This window comes from Podarcis filfolensis (assembly GCF_964270895.1).
Source record: "Podarcis filfolensis genome assembly, chromosome: 16".
Taxonomy (NCBI): domain Eukaryota; kingdom Metazoa; phylum Chordata; class Lepidosauria; order Squamata; family Lacertidae; genus Podarcis; species Podarcis filfolensis.
This window is the reverse complement of record NC_139620.1, coordinates 16122728-16139570: the sequence shown is the minus strand read 5'-3', so window position 1 is coordinate 16139570 and position 16843 is coordinate 16122728. Positions and strand designations below refer to the sequence as shown.

At 47.1% G+C, this 16843-nt stretch overlaps 1 protein-coding gene across 1 annotated transcript; it reads right to left on the bottom strand.

The window, feature by feature from the left end:
• Nucleotides 1-3839: 3839 nt before the first annotated feature.
• Nucleotides 3840-16529, bottom strand: POLR3GL (RNA polymerase III subunit GL). Its single transcript, XM_083589438.1, has 8 exons — nt 16419-16529; nt 14882-15072; nt 14214-14343; nt 11729-11797; nt 10978-11034; nt 7297-7370; nt 6227-6340; nt 3840-5493 (listed from the first exon to the last, which is right to left on the bottom strand). Exons 2-8 carry the CDS (start codon nt 15005-15007, stop codon nt 5407-5409), a joined length of 657 nt encoding a protein of 218 aa, XP_083445564.1. The 5' UTR covers nt 15008-15072; nt 16419-16529; the 3' UTR covers nt 3840-5406.
• Between the last annotated feature and the right edge of the window lie 314 nt (nt 16530-16843).

Here is a 16843-nt window from a genome sequence, read left to right as displayed (position 1 = left end):
GGAGGTACCAAGCATTCAGTGTAAGATGCTGGGCTGTTTTCCATTGAGCCACAATTACTATTTGAGTCGCCACGGTCAGATATATGACCAGTTCTTTTGACAATGCATCTACACTGGTGCCATCAAAAAATATTCAGCAACCTTAATTTTGGACAGCAAACAATAGTTCCTTTAGTCCTATTTCTGTCAAAATTAAATCATCAAAATCTTGCACCAACTTACATTCCCACCATAAATGATAATAGGTTGGCAGAGCAGGAGACACGTAATCTCAGGGTTATGGGTTTGAGCCCCACGTTGCGCAAAAGATTCCTGCATTGCAGAGGGTTGGACTAGATGACTCTCGTGGTCCCTTCCAACTCTACAGGTCCATGATTTCATGTACCAAGTTTATTGTGACACAACTATCTCGATCCTGTTCATACCCCTTCTGCTGTGTGATGTCCCCAAAGAGGAATCTGGCCACAGCCTGACACCCAGAGCCCCCAACAGCAATATGTCCTTTCCAGTTTCCATGAAATACCAAACAGCAGCATTGGGGAGAAGAAATTGTGGGAGGCAGGGGGAGGCAAAACTAAACACAGTGTGGTACAATGGTTAGAGCGTGAGCCTAGGAATGAAAGAAACCCAGGTCTAAATCCCTATTCACTGAGTGACCTTGGATGAGCGTCTCTCTCCCTCCCTCCCTCTCTCTCTCTCTCTCTCTCTCTCTCTCTCTCTCTCACACACACACACACACACACAGAGCCTGGCCCACCTCACAGGGTTGTTCTGAGGAACAAATGCACAATTTATTTATTTTATTTTCCTATGCTGCTAATTATGGAGAGAGGCAACAGCAGCGTGAGGCGCAAATCCCTCGACTGCGGAACATTTTCATTCAACCATCTCTCCGACTCTGGAGATTTCAGCAGGCGTTGCCCACCATAAGGGATAGGAACTTGGAATTCTATCAAGCCTGGAAGATTGTCACGAGAATTTCCTGCCCCAGTGCTCTAGTTACAGGTAGGTAGCCGTGTTGGTCTGCCGTAGTTGAAACAAAATTTTAAAAAAAATCATTCCAGCAGCACCTTAAGAGACCAACTAAGTTATTGGTATGAGCTTTTGTGTGCATGCACATGAAAGGTCACTCAGTGAATAGGGGTTTAGACCTGGGTTTCTTTCATTCCTAGGCTCACGCTCTAACCATTGAATCTGAAGAAGTGTGCATGCACTCAAAAGCTCATACCAATAACTAACTTAGTTGGTCTCTAAGGTGTTACTGGAAGGAATTTTTTTATTTTGTTTCTGCCCCAGTGCCACATTCTGGGTCCCTTCAGAACTGTGGCACACACACAAATCTGCCTGTTGGGGGAAGGGTTGTATATCAGCAGTTGAGCTTTGCATCTCCAGGTAGGAATGTTGAAATCCTGGAGAGATGCTGCCGGTCAGTGCAGGACACACACTGAGCAATGGTTTGACTTCAGTGTAAGTTCGGCCCTTTCACTCAGACCGACGGTGGTGCGTATTGCTTCACACACAAAGTGGGAAGCAGGAAGAAACAGCCCCCTAAGTGCGTGCAGTCAGAAATTTACCCCGGCCACCTCCCCTAGAGCACAGGAACATGAAATCCTCGAAGTGCGTCAGCAGAGGGGTCAGCCAAGTAGGGCTGGCGTTGTCCGGAGGCCTTTGTCAGAAGCAGAGCCCAGATGCCAAGGATGGCAGCTTGTTGACTGTACAGAGTTACAAACTCTGTCCTTCTTTTCACACTAGACCTTCCCCATCACTCTGTCCCTCGTCCGTCATGCGTCTGGCGCATTCCCAGCTGCCAGAATGAAGTCCAGGGCACACGAAGAGCCCTGCTGGATCAAAGTTGACAGTCAATCCTGAATCAGTCCCCAGTTTCTCCAAATGCTTCTCGTCACTTTAAAGCTTGTGAATTTCACTTTAAAACACACAAAAGACAACATGGGACATCTTTTACACCAAGCAATTCAAATTTTGCATTGAGCGGTGGGGCTGGGGCTGGGGCCGGATTCGGCAACCAAGGGACTCTGCACAATTTCTCACATTTTTCGCATCCCGTACTCTGCAATTCTTTTTTCTGTAGAAAAAAAATAAAGCAAGAATTTGGCAGTGTGGTGTAGTGGTTAGAGTGCTGGACCAGGACCTGGGAGACCAGGGTTCAGATCCTGACTCCGCCATGAAGCTCACTGGTTGACCTTGGGCCAGTCACTGTCTCCTCTGCCTAACCTACCTCACAGGGTTGTTGTGGGGGTTAAATGAGCTCCTTGGAGGGGAAAGGTAGGATATAAATGCAAATAAATAATAATAATAATAATAATAATAATAATAATAATAATAATAATAATAATAATTTGTATACCGCCCTCTACCCATAGATTTTAGGGCAGTTCACAGCATAAAATTACGATATAAAAACCCAAAGTATATAATGGAAACAGAGTGCAGAGCCCTTTCGCCCCCTTCTTCCTGTTCTTCTTCCTTGCCGCTTTTGCACAATCCACTGCCTGTTCCTTCCACTATATTCCAGGGGTGCATTGCTTTTGTTTGTTACAATGGCATGTATTTTTATGTCTTTAAATTGGAAACCGCCCTGTGATTCTTGGAAGAACGGTATAGAATTTTAAATAATAATAATAATAATAATAATAATAATAATAATAATAATAATTACTACTTCCTCTTTCCAGCTTACAAAAATCAAAAGGAGGCCTTTTTAGGTTGCAACTAGTCAGCGCTAAAAGTCCCAGCAGCTCCCCTGGTCTTGTGTGATGGTTTCCCCCCAGCCAAATTTGCCCTTTCATCTGCTCTTCCCAAAAACGACCTACCAACATTTTGCTTGTGGCTGTTTCATTCGGAGCAGCAAAGGCTGCATTATGAACCTAAGAACCTATGACAAGCCTGCTGGATCAGGACAATGACCGCATCTAGTCCAACATCCTGTTCTCACAAGGACGCAGGTGGTGCTGTGATCTAAACCACTGAGCCTCTTGGGCTTGCTAATCAAAAGGTCGGCGGTTTGAATCCCCGCGACGGGGTGAGCTCCGTTGCTCTGTCCCAGCTCCTTCCAACCTAGCAGTTCGAAAGCATGCCAGGGCAAGTAGATAAATAGGTACCACTGCGGCGGTTTAGTCATGCTGGCCACATGAACTGGAAAGCTGTCTGTGGACAAATGCCTTCTCCCTCGGCCTGAAAGCGAGATGAGCGCCGCAACCCCATAGTCGCCTTTGACTGGACTTAACTGTCCAGGGGTCCTTTACATTTTTTTAAAAAACCTGTTCTCACAGTGGCCAACCAGGTGCCCGTGGGAAACCCACAAGCAGGACCTGAGCCCAGGAGCAAATCTCCCCTCCTGTAGTTTGCAGCAATTGGTATTCAGAAGCATCACTGCCTCAAGTTGCGGGGGCAGAGCATAGCCATTGTGGCTAGTAGCCATCAACAGCCCTCTCTTCTATGAATTTATGTAGCAATTTCTTCAATTTCCTTGATGTTTTCCTAACATTATACCCAAGCTTTCACACAGAGTAAAAAAGCCATTTCCGGAAATATAACAGATTATAGCTCAAGTCTGGTGCTCAATTTTAATTTTTTTAATTTTTTTGCTTCCAGGAAAAATCCATTTGTAAACAACACGGAAACAAGCACTAAACAGGTGCTACGTTTCTGAAAGCAGCTTTTATGTCGTGTGAAAACTCAAACCTAATGCAGAAATGAAGAATTAAGGAAAGTATCGGGGATACAGAATACACTGCTGTGCGAATGCAGCCTAAACATGAGCAAACCTTTCGGCTTTGTTGTGAGTGGGAAGCCTCAGGAAACTGAACGAGCCACGGGGGGAAATGTGGAAACTTTTATTGCAATAAAATAATTTATATGCAGACACATGTATTACACACGCACACTGTAAAAAGGAGCGGCGTTTTAAAAACTTGCCAACAGGCAAAAATAAAGGGAAGGGCTCTGTCTTGCAGCAATCCTACTTTAGAGGAAAGTCCCTAAGCTCAGAATATGCTGCAAATCAGGGAGCTGGTTCAAAGAAAGGACCTTCTGAACCAGATGAAGGATTCCTAAAGGGAACATATGGGATGCTCTGCTTGTCAGTGTGTCGGGATTCCCATTGGTCACAAACACTGTTCCCAGGAGAATTCTTAGGAGGAAGCAGAAGACAGAGCATCTTTGAGGCTGAGTGGCAGGGCAGTCTGTCCCAGAAATGTGCATGGCCTGCTTGCAGTGGTTGGCCAGCTTGTTTCAATTTGGGGGCTTTGTTTTTTGTTAAAGGAAGAGGGGGGGGATACCTTTGTCCATATTGAACTTTAAAGACAGGATGACACTCTTGAAAACTATAAGACCTTTAAAAAGTCCTTCTTCTTTAGCAGCTGATAAATGGCTCCAGGAAGGCGGGGTGAGTATTTAGCCCAGGTGCTTGCAAAAATCCTTATAAGGGTTAAATATCACAGGGGGGTGGGGGGGATAGCCCCACCATCTTCAACAGTTATGCCTGAGATGGGAAAGTTGTGGATGCAGCTGGCAGCTCTCAGCCAAACCAAAGTACAGCACCGAAACCTCGTTGCTGATTAAAATACAAGTTAAAAATCGGGTTTTGTACATCTCAAAATGGGAACTTCTATGCACAGGCATTCCACGGAACAGGGACTGTGTCCCTTCACCAGTTACAGGCTCCAGAGGATTGTGGGAGATTCTTGGCAACTCTTCGAAGAGGCTAGCTATCTCCTCTGCCTCCTATCCATCCCCTTCATCTTCAACAGGGCTTCACAAAGTCAAAAGTAGAAAAGTGGAATTTAAAACCGTCTCGTTAAAATACTTCCCAAAGAAAAAAATCTGTATCTTTCGCATCCGTTTGGCACCGCCTTCCGCACAAGAGGAAAAACAAACGCAAGGCATCGTTACAAAAGAGAAGATCAAACGAGAGGAATGTTTTTTGCTGTGAATTAACACCGCAGATAAAAGTCCCTTTCAGTGTCTTCTGGAAGGATTCCATTTCCTTCCTAGGCTCAGGAAAGAAAGACAGGTGTGTCAGGAGTTCACACACTCTCCTACTAAACCCAAGGGGACCCACATTTTCCAGAAGAAAATGGAGGAAGCCGAAGATCCAACGTTCCTGTGCTGGTTTTGTCAACAGGTGCCCACAAAGACACACACAGAGCACCCAGGGAAGAATGGATCAGCGATGCCACCTAGAGGCCGAATGAGCAGAGGTTCCGGCAGGTTCTGCTTGTGAAGGGGCCCCACAGGAACCAAGCAGGAGCCCATCCAAAGCAAGACACAGCTTGTCCACCCAAGGACCCCAAAGGGGCAGCAGAAAAGGCTCCTCAGTGGGGGAGAGATGTTTGGGGCGCTTGTGAGACGCACCTCCCTGTTTGCAAACCGGGTGGGCCGCCCCGTTCAGTATATGGCTTCATCTATGTTGTCGTCACTGTCGCCCCCGAAATCTTCACCGTTGTCGAAGTAGGACATGATGTAATCCGTCTCCTGTTGAAGAAGAATAAATGGGGGCAGCGGAGATGAGAGTTTAGAACAAGCTTTCACTAAAACCAACAGGTTCAAATAACAAGAAAGGGGATTCCCACTCAACATTAGGAAATGTTTGAGGGTAAGAGCTGTTTGTCTGTGGACTGGACCACCTCGGAAGGTGGTGGACTCTCCTTCATTGGAGATTCTTAAACAGAGGTTGGATGGCCACCTGCCAGGAATTTTTAGCTGTGATTCCTGCATTGCAGTGGGTTGGACTAGATGTCCCTTGGGGACCCCTTCCAACTCTACAGTTCTACGATTCCGTGAACCTGGTGCCCCTCCAGATGTTCTGGACATCCTGGCTTTCCGAGGTTTCATCAGATGTGGCCCACACACTTTCTAGCTTATCCTTAAGGACTAAAAGCACAATCCTTTCTTTTTTTTTTTAAGGAAACAAAATGTGAATATCTTGTGCCTTGAATTCGCTGGTCAACGCTGAATTCTCAGCTTTATCCAAAACCCTCCTGCCAAATGGATCCCAGTTGGATGCCTCTCCGAATTTTAGGGAGCAGAGAAACCTTTTTGGGATGGCACCGCACACACTTTTTTAGCTAAGGCAAGAAGTCTAGTGGGGGCGTTAGCAAGCGGGGGTTGTGCAGGGAAGGAAGCCTGAACCTGTCAACTTGAAGAAATGGCAGGTTGCACCTCTTGCCAAAGACGGGTCTGTGTTTCTGATTTTTGTCCTCCATACCTCCTCAAATTCTTCCTCGTCGTATTCCTCCTCCTCCTCTTCCTTCCCTTCTTCTCCCTCTTCTTTCTCCTCTTCCTCTTCAGACGTCACCTCCTCCTCTTTCTTTTCCAAAGTCTAGGAAACAATTGAAAAGTATTAAGACACAAGCTTATTATATCACAATTTCAAGGGCAGACTCCTAGCGCTGACAACAGGATCTGGGACCCAAAGGAACCATCACATGAACTGGGTGAAGGGGGTGGTGGTCTTGATTCGGCCTCCTGATCTCCATCCTATTATATACAACTCGCTCCCGACTTGCGATGGATCTCACTGGCACTGGTTGATTCAAGATGAAACTTCATTTGGTCCAAAATACAGCAGTCACATTAGTGGCTGGGGTTCCGTTTAGATCTCACATATAATCCTGACGGTTAGAGCTGTTTGACAGTTGAACAGATGACCCAGGAAAGTTGGGCTCTCTTTCATTGGTGATTTATAAACAAGAGGTCGGATTGTTTATAAATACAGGAGCCATTTTGGGGATTCTTCAGCTGTGATTCCTGCATTGCATGGGGTTGGACTAGATGACCCCTGAAGGACCTCCCCACTCTACAATTCTGATTTACCCCCTGTTCTTAAACAGCTGCACTGGTTGCCAGTTCATTTCTGGGCCTAATCCAAGGTGCTCATGGTAGTCTTTAAAGCCCTGAACAATGCAGGCCCCAGATATCAGAAAGACTGCCTTCTTCCCTACAGACCAGCCCTCTTGGTAGCTCCTCTGCTCTCAGAGGCTCAGGGATGGTGGTTACGACCCAAGAGGTCTTCTCTGTGGTGGCCCCTAAACTGCGGAACTCCGTCTGGCACCTTCACTGTACAGCTTTCGGAGGATGCGGAAGGCACACCTCTTCACCCTGGCCTTAATGTTTCTGAAAGGCAGTTACTTTAAACTACAGGAGGGCAAAAAGTGCTCTTGTCTTTGAGTCCTGCTTCCGGGATTCCCAGAGGCATTTGGTTGGCTCCTGTGAGAACAGGATACTGGACCAGATGGCCCATAGGCCTCATCCAGCAGGCTCATCTTATGTTCTTACCTCCAGCTTCTTGATGGCTTCTTCTTTGTCTACTGGCAACTGAGTTTTGCGCCTGGGGGTAAGGACAGTGGCTCCTGTACCAAAAAGAGACCATCAGGTTAATACCACAGAGAGAGGACAGCAGGATCAATGCTGGAAGCTGCTTCTATACCAAAGCCAGACCATTAGTCCACCTGGGACATTCCCAGTCTTACTGGGAGACGCCACTGGGGACTGAACCTTCTGCACACAAAAGATGCCCTACAGCCCTTGCATACATTTACATCAGCACACCGACCTCTCCTGAAGGCTGCCCATTTTTCCCCAGGCATAATTCAGGGAGCTGGCTATCTTATCTACTTGTGTGGTCAACAGTTCCTAAATACAGTGGTACCTCGGGTTACATACGCTTCAGGTTACAGACTCTGCTAACCCAGAAGTAGTACCTTGGGTTAAGAAATTTGCTTCAGGATGAGAACAGAAATCGTGCTCTGGCGGCGCGGCAGCAGCAGGAGGCCCCATTAGCTAAAGTGGTGCTTCAGGTTAAGAATGGTTTCAGGTTAAGAACGGACCTCCGGAACCGATTAAGTATGTAACCAGAGGTACCACTATACAAAACATTCCAGAACGGTTCACAACAAGGAGCCACAAAAAGCAACAAAGAGTTAAGGCCTCCAAAACATTCAACAGCTCAATACACACATACAGATAACATAAACAGCCAGAATCTCTCTCTATATATATATCTATATCTATATATATCTATATCTATATCTATATAAATCAATCACCTCAGTTTATATTTTAAATAATAAGGCTCCCACAATCAACCATGGGAAACATCTCGACATTTTCACTGTTCCCCTCCCGAAGTTACAGTTCCCAGAGTGATTTAACAATCAACCCCTCTTCTCAGGGAAGTCTGGGGGGAATTTGTGGCCTCCTCAGCACCCTTAAACAAACTACAGCTCCCAGAATTCTTAGGGGGAACCCACAACTATCTAAAGTGGCATCATAGTGCTTAAAATATATGGTGTGAATGTGCCCTCTCAGCTCACAAGGGGCAAGAATGAGGGTTCTGGGTTCGTCTGCTTAATTGAAAGCCATGGCATGTCCCAGAATCCTCTGCAACACACAGGGGTTCTTTGGCTAAGCCCAGGTGCTTCTTTGGAAGGCACGTTAATATGGCAGGGGCAAAAAACTTTGAAAAGTGGCAGTTTATAAAATCCTAGTACGGTTAGGCCCATTATACCCAAGTGACCACCATCTTCTCCCTCACCCTCCATTTTGAAGACCCACCAACCAAGGACATCCTCTTAATGTGGTCATTTCTGCACCAGGTTTGAGCATCAAGGGCAGAAGGTTCTCTCAGGCCCTGCTTGCCAGTTACAAGACTCTTTCCCACCTTGGATTTACAGAGGCCTCAGCTCTCTTCGGAAGGGTGACAAACTCTGCCTGTCTGAACTCATCTCCCTGGCTGAGGATTAAACCGGGAAAGGGTGTGGGAATTCTGAGCGGAAATTTGTCACTAAATTCCCCATAAAACTAAACAGTAAGCTGCGTAAATGGGGACATGGGCAATTCAGGAAAGGCTAAATGGGTTTTTACAGGAAAGAACCCTTGTAAACTGGCAGAGGCAACATGGTACAGTGGGCAGAGCTTTAGGCTGTGCACACATTACCGGCTTAAAACGCGGTGGGGCTATATCCACCCCCTCTGTTTCAAATCCCATTTGCACACTGTACACAGCTGGGTGTGTGTTTTCAAGTTGCCAAGTCGCTGTCTGTCCACACACCAGCGGGTGGGGAGGGGGCATGGCTGTCTTCATAGAGGCTGCGTGGTGCAGTGGTTAGAGTGACTTGAGGTCAGTCACTCACTCTCAACCTAACCTACCTCACAGGGTTGTTGTGAGGATTAAATTTGGGGGGGGGGGAGTGAGAACTATGTAGGCCACCTTGAGCTCCTTAGAGAAAAAGGTGGAATATATACCGTATTTTTCGCCCTATAAGACGCACTTTCCCCCCTCCAAAAATGAAGGGGAAATGTGTGTGCGTCTTATGGGGCGAATGCAGGCTCCTTGGCTTCAGTGATAGCAGCGCTTTGCGTTGCTTCCGCTGAAGCCAGGAGAGTCTGATCTTTGAGGCTGGCGGTGGGGGGAAGCAACGCCTCCTCCATCGCCAGCCCCAGAGGATGGGGGGCAGCGGGAAGGCACGCTACGCCTTCCCGCTACTCTCCGACCCGGCTTTGAGGCTGGCGGTGGGGAAAGCAGCGCTTCCCCCATCGCCAGCCCCAGAGGATGGGGGGCAGCGGGAAGGCGTGCGACGCCTTCCCGCTACTCTCCAACCCTCCTGTGGGCTTTTCCGGGAGATGGGGGAGTTCCCCCACCTCCCGCAAAAGCAGGCAAAAGCCGCGCGCTCTTTAAAGGGGCTCCGCGGCTTCTGCTGGCTTTTCTAGGAGGTGGGGGAATTCCCCCACCTCGTAGAAAAGCCCGCAGGAGCCGCGCACCCTTTGAAGAGCGCGCCGCTCTTGGGGGCTTTTCCCCGAGGAGGGAGAAGGGACTGACTGGCCGTTTCAGTCCCTTTTCCCTCCTGGTCGAAAAGCCCGTAGGAGTCGCGCACGGCTCCTGTGGGCTTTTGCGGGAGGTGGGGGAATTCCGCCACCGCCCGCAAAAGCAGGGAGGAGGTCTTGGAGTAGCGCACAGGCTGCGTGCAGCCTGTCCGCTGCTCCCAGAGCTGCGGGGGGGGGGAATCATATTTTTTCCCTTGATTTCCCCCCCTGAAAACCAGGTGCGTCCTATGGGCGGTGCGTCCAATAGGGCGAAAAATACGGTAAATGGGGAATGATATACAATTAATTGAAAAGGATGTTCAAAATAACATTTGTTTAAAAAAAGCCCAGAAGCTTTTCTTTGGGGAATTATAGGGACAGAACTACCTAAATTCTATAGAAATTTATTTATGTATGCAACTACAGCAGCAAGAATGCTACTTGCCCAAAAGTGGAAAGAAGCAGAAGTCCCAGCAAAGGAAGAATGCATACAAAAAGTTATGGAATATACAGAAATGGCAAAACTTACCGGAAGAATTAGAAATCAAGATAACAAACTCTTATCTTGATTGATTTATTTACAGATAAATTGTAAACAGATAAGAACATTGACAGGATTATTGTAACAACCTGCAATTTCATAAGAGTATATATTTAAAGTAGATAATAAAAATGAGCAAATTAAACGAATTTGGATATGCAAAAAATATTTAAAAATAAATTTTAGGAACCACAGAAAAAGGGGGAAGGAAGTCAAACTTTGAAATGTTAAATTGATTTACAAATAAAATGTATAAACCTGAAAAGTATACATAAAACCTTTTTTTAAAAAAAGGAATATATAAATGCAAGAAATAAATAATGCTTACGGGGAGATGAAAAGGCAGCTTTTCTCAACAGGATAGATATGGATTGTGGCTGATAGTGTGCGTACATTGCTTCCTAAACCAGTGGTGGGGGCCTACTGGATGCAGATACTTAAGAGCTGGGTGAGCAGAGTGCTGCCATTTGAGGCACAGAGATGAAGGGTCAAATCCCTGCTCTGCACCTGGCCTGCACCTGGGCGATTGTGGGGTGGGAAAGCATAAAAGTCAGGAAAGGGGGGTTTCTGTTGCTGCTGTTCTGACTTTAGCTTGAACGCGGAAAAGTACTTACTCTGCTTTTTAATCTTCCGCACCCGGATCTTTAATTCTTGGGGTAGCTGTTTCCAATCTGCAAAGATAAATAGCCAAGCAAAATTTAACTACTTGAGCACACGTGGAAGGCTGGATTTTCTTATAAAATCTATCACTTCTGTACTTCAGAGCCATTCAAAATTCCTAATAACACCATTTATTTCCCCCCCAAAAAATCCACCCCCCAAAAAAACCAAGTAGGAATTTTGCCTTGTGCTCTAAGCAGGGAACTCTATCTGCCTATACTCTACACAGGTCTCATTCATCCCTGTTGGCAAGGTGGGCTGGGGGAATAATGTGGGGGTGGGGAGACAGGATCCTACCTAGGCCCTTCAGTGTGCACTGTTAATATGGGGGTAATAACATCAGCCTAACTTGCAGGTTTGTTGTAAGGGCTGCAATTGGATGATGCATATGGAATGCAATTGTACCCTCCAAACCACCTCACAAATAATGACTAACTTAGGTTGATTAATTCCAACGGTTCCACCCTGCATGCAACTTACATCTCATCTGTTTCTATGTCGCTTTTACTGTTTCATGGTATGTTTTCACCAATTTGTACTTGTATTTGTTTTTTGGGTTTTTTTGTAATGGAAAATGATATATAAATATCTTCCAATATATTTAAGATATCATGTTAGGCAAGGGGGGAAAGGAGCCCTTGAGGCTGGTGTGGGATGTGCAAATATCCAAATGAATACAACTAAATAAAATATTCCCAAACTTACCAGGACTCCACTCAATGGCATTGTCAACAGGAGTGGACATCTGATACTTGTCAGAATAGCGTTCCACATCTGGAAAATGCAGGATGCAGACAGGTTTCAAGAAACAAGCCAGTCTACCAACCCACACACAGATGTAGGGACTTGACTAAACCCGGTGTGGCTAACTTGTGGTTCTCTTCATGGGCCGGCCCTCTTTACACACCAAAACTGCCTCCTACCTGCCCCCATATGCAACAGGCCCTACCTTATTCCTCCCCTTACCTCTCTGCTCTTATGAGTCGAGACAGGTTTTGTTCTAATGAAGGCTTCCTCAACCTCGGCCCTCCAGATGTTTTTGGCCTACAACTCCCATGATCCCTAGCTAGCAGGACCAGTGGTCAGGGATGATGGGAATTGTAGTCTCAAAACATCTGGAGGGCCGAGGTTGAGGAAGCCTGTTCTAATAGTCTCCAGCATCCTCAGAACAACAAAAGAACATAAAAGAGCCCACTGGATCAGGCCAATGGCCCATCTAGTCCAGCCTCCTGCTCTCACTGTGGTCAACCAGACACTCCTGGGAAGAACAGCAGCAATGCTCTCCCCCTTGTGCAGTTTCCAGAAAACCCTGTTCCTAATCTAGCCACTGAGATTTCCCACCAGGTTCTACCCACATATTCTCAGGGCTATTTAGGGACTCCTGAGGCCCAGAAGTCTGCTTTCAAAAGAAGAAGAAAGTTCTTGATCCTCATTTTTTGTGTGCCCAGTATCCAATTCCTCAAGTGGTCACTGTGGAGCTCAAAGAGCCTTGATTCATTGCTTCTACGAGTGAAACCAGAGCCTGGAATTAAAAAATATGTTTGTCGAAGAATGAATGAACAGTTCCTGAAAGCTGCCCATCGCATCTTATGATCCTCATCTCTGGACTTTTGCTCCTACGACCAGGAAGGTCGCCCAGGCTGGTGGATCACAGCAGAAGATCTCTGCTGTGCTCCGCTGAACACAGGTCTGTATTTAATATCAGCTTGGCCAATGACCTCTTGTCAACATAACCTGAAGCTGGCTTTAGGCCAGTGAAAACCAGCCACTCCATAGGGATCTAGGAATCCTGAAATTTAGAGAGATTTGGGGTTTAGAGTCACTGGGTTTGCACACACTGATGACACCAAGTGGCCTCAGGTTAACAAGGTGTATATGACACCACAGATGAAAAGGATTTTACAACCCAGAGAAACTCGACTTGGGGGGATTTTGCAATATCTCCGGGATGCACCTGCCTATAGTAACATGTGCAGAGGAGGGTGATGAAGGTGACGAAAGGTCTGGAGACCAAGCCTTATGAGGAATAGTCGAGGGATCAGGGTATGCTCAGCCTGGAAAAGAGGAGACCGAGAGGGGATACAGCTAAGCAACAGGGAGGTGGAGGAGGAGGAGGAGGAGGAGAAGAGGAAGAGGAAGAGGAAGAGGAAGAGGAAGAAGAAGAAGAAGAAGAAGAAGAAGAAGAAGAAGAAGAGGAGTTTGGATTTGATATCCCGCTTTATCACTACCCTAAGGAGTCTCTAAGCGGCTAACATTCTCCTTTCCCTTCCTCCCCCACAACAAACACTCTGTGAGGTGAGTGGGGCTGAGAGATTTCAAAGAGGTGTGACTAGCCCAAGGTCACCCAGCAGCTGCAGGTGGAGGAGCAGGGAAGCGAACCCGGTCCCCCAGATTACGAGACTACCGCTCTTAACACCACACTGAAAGGAGGGATTGAAAAATGGGAGTGAATCTGCTCCTGTTTGCCTGTCACTGCCCAGTCCTCACAGCAAGGTCTGGGAATGATGCGGCCAGATGATATAGGTCACATCAGCACCTTACATTCAAAGCACGATGGTACCACTTGAAGCAGCCATGACTTTCCCCCAGAGAATCATGGGAACTGTAGTTTGTTAAGGGTGACAAGAGATGGGATACCCAGAGTTCCCTGGGAAAGAGGCATTGATTGTGAAAACCCCTCTGGGAATAGACCAACAACTTGGGTGGCCTTAAAAGAAGGATTAGGCAAATTCATGGAGGAGAAGGTTACCAATGACTATTAGCCATGATGACGATGTTCTGCCTCCAGGACCAATGCCAGCTGGTGGAAACCACTGGAGGGGAGAGGGCTCTTGTGTTTGGGTTTCCCATTAGAGCATCTGGTTGGCCACTGGGATGCTGGACTAGATGGGGCATTGGCCTGATCCAGCACGCTCTATTTATGTTCTTATGACTTCCAACATTCATGACTGACCCTTCCCCCTCCTTCAAAAAAACAAACCCAAAATTCCCAACGGTGAATGTTCTGTGACTCTGAAACAGGTCAGCCAATCTATGGGGTGGGGGTAGCGATTAAAAGATGGCAAACTATTTTTGCCCGTTGATGTTTAAGAGGTGGGTCAGCTGTTTTACTGTCCTCCTAGCAGAGGAGGAATTCTGCATTCTTCTTGGCTGGTGGGTTTTTACGCTTGTTGTGTTGTTGTTTTTTTACCTTTCTTTGGTGCAGAAGGCTTGATGAAGTACGGCAGGTTCTTCATAGCACCCCTCAGTTCTTGTTTCAGGGCCAACATGTATTCAACCTCCTCTCCCGTTTGCAGTGGAACAGGTTTATATTCTAAGGGCTGTACAGGGAGAGGCAAAGAGACATGATAAGGTAACCTGCCTCACAGGGTTGTTGCGGAGATGAAATGGGAAGGGGAGAGAACCATGGACGCCACCTTGAGCTCCTTATAAATGCAATAAATAAATATGGAAAATTTTATTGGATAAATTAATATGTCTGATTTTTCTAGACAACCCTGCCCACCCCACCCCCTGGCAAGATCAAATTAAGAAAAAATGTAAAATGGATTACAGTATAAATAGATATAACACCACGCAGCTACCCTATGAACAGTATTTCAGGATTCAGGTTACGTTTATTTAAAGCACAATATCTTCTACTGGTAGGATTATAAATATTCTATTTAACATAATATTTGATCTACTATAATATTCAATACTACAGTTTCCTTTAGAGCATTCATTGTTTTATATAGCCTATTTTATTTACCGTATGTTTTAAATCAACATTGCTTTGGTAATACACGTTTGATATGGAATGTAAATAAATATAATAAAGGGGGGGGGAGAAATTAAGAAAAAGCAATCCAGACTCACAGGGAACAGTGGGGATGGTTGGAGGGTCGGTGGGGGCAGAGCCTCCCCCTTTCCGATGCCCACAGCTTCAACGTTGAAGGTCATGTGACCGCCGCGGCCCCTCCCTCTGCCGCCTCTTCCAGCCATGATTGGTCCTCTGGGCAGAAAAAGGTACTGATGGTCTTAGGAGAGGTATTGTCAGGAGGCAAAATCTGTCACACAATATAAGGTGAGAGATATAAATTGCTTTTTATATCTTGCTTTTTTGCCAGACCGAGTCTCAGTTAAAACAACACAGATAAAATACCAGGGAGCAGGCCCCAGAGGAGGGGGAAAGCACAGGACATACCGTAACTTTTGGAAAATGAGCACTTGTTGCAGAAATGGTCCTAAATTTATCTCATTATTATGAGATATATGAGAATTTAATTTATGCTGGATTAGACAGATGTTTGGCCTGCACGGCAGTTATGAAGCTCAGTTGTGGTTACAGCATTGCCGTGTAACGTAGCACGACAGCATGTGGCCAGATACACACAGCCGAAGGAGGGAGCAGAGTCATGGGGCAAAGGTGACTTACACCTTTAATACTTGTGTAAGGGTGCAGGGGGACGCGGGTGGCGCTGTGGGTTAAACCACAGAGCCCAGGACTTGCTGATCAGAAGGTCGGCGGTTCGAATCCCCACAACGGGGTGAGCTCCCGTTGCTCGGTCCCTGCTCCTGCCAACCTAGCAGTTCAAAAGCACATCAGAGTGCAAGTAGATAAATAGGTACCGCTCCAGTGGGAAGGTAAACGGCGTTTCTGTGCGCTGCTCTGGTTCACCAGAAGCGGCTTAGTCATGCTGGCCACATGACCCAGAAGCTGTACGCCAGCTCCCTCGGCCAATAAAGCGAGATGAGCACCACAACCCCAGAGTCGGTCACGACTGGACCTAATGGTCAGGGGTCCCTTTACCTTTAAGGGTGCAGGAGTCCTCACTTTTGCTTCTCTGGCCTCTCAACCTGAGGTGGTAAAGCTGACCGTACCAACAAGCTGACTTTAAGATGCATCCGAAAACCGAACCAGTTCCACATTAGATGTTTACACTCTGGACCTGTGGCATTTGGATCGAGCCAGCCCACCGTGGGACACACGCACACAATTGTCACCCACGCCACACTGGGCGACTTGCCCTTCGGGATGGCAGGCTGTCCTTCAGAAGCAAGCCGTAGCTGCAACTGCAAAAGGAAAAATGAGCCGTAGCTCAGCGGCGGCGAAGCTGCTTTGCATGCAGAACTTCCCAAGTTCGATTCCTCGGTGGGAGGGCAGGAAGTGTCTGAGATCCCGGAGAGCTACAACTGCCAGTCAGTGTGGACAATATTGAGCTAGAAGGGCCGGGGGTGGTCTGACTCGGTGCGAAGCAGCACCCTGGGGGGGCTCCCCTTTTCTCCCTTATTACCCCATTAGTCCCTCTCCTCCACCAAGAGATGGGCGGGGCTCCTTCCCAGGCCTCTCATTGAAGAATGGACCGGACCAGCTAGTCCACCGATCCAAGACCTCCCCCCTCCCCGCCTTTACCTCAGTTTCCCCTTTGCAAGACCCACGTGGGGGCGGGGTGGGGGGAGGCAGCGGCTAGAGCTGCTGCCGGGTCCTTCGAAGCCGGATACGCAACGTTCGAAAGGGGCGGAGCTCCTCGGCGCGCGGCCAATAGGGAGGAGGTTAGGGAGGAGGAAGAGGAGTGGCTTAAGAACTTGTGAATGGGGAGGGTGTCAAGCTGATTTTTGTTCCCTTGGAATCATAAATTATTATTTTTTTAATTGGCAGGAACCCAAATGGTCATTTAATCTAACCCCCCCTGCAATGGGGGAGTGGGTGGAGATTGATCTCTCTGTATAGATGCAATCAAATCACGCAGCATGTGTTTTGGCTGGAAGTAAGTGAAGAAGCTACTTTCTGTAACCTTACTCAGGAGTAAGAGACATAGGGGGCTTACTCCCAAGTAA

Bases quoted from the DNA above. Each gene is read 5' to 3' on its own strand.
- POLR3GL (XM_083589438.1), bottom strand. From the start codon at position 15,007: ATGGCTGGAAGAGGCGGCAGAGGGAGGGGCCGCGGCGGTCACATGACC. The intron at 7,371-10,977 runs GTAAGTACTTTT...TTTTTGGTACAG, and splicing joins GCGGAAGATTAAAAAGCAGA to GAGCCACTGTCCTTACCCCC. The intron at 6,341-7,296 runs GTAAGAACATAA...ATTGTTTCCTAG, and splicing joins AAGCCATCAAGAAGCTGGAG to ACTTTGGAAAAGAAAGAGGA.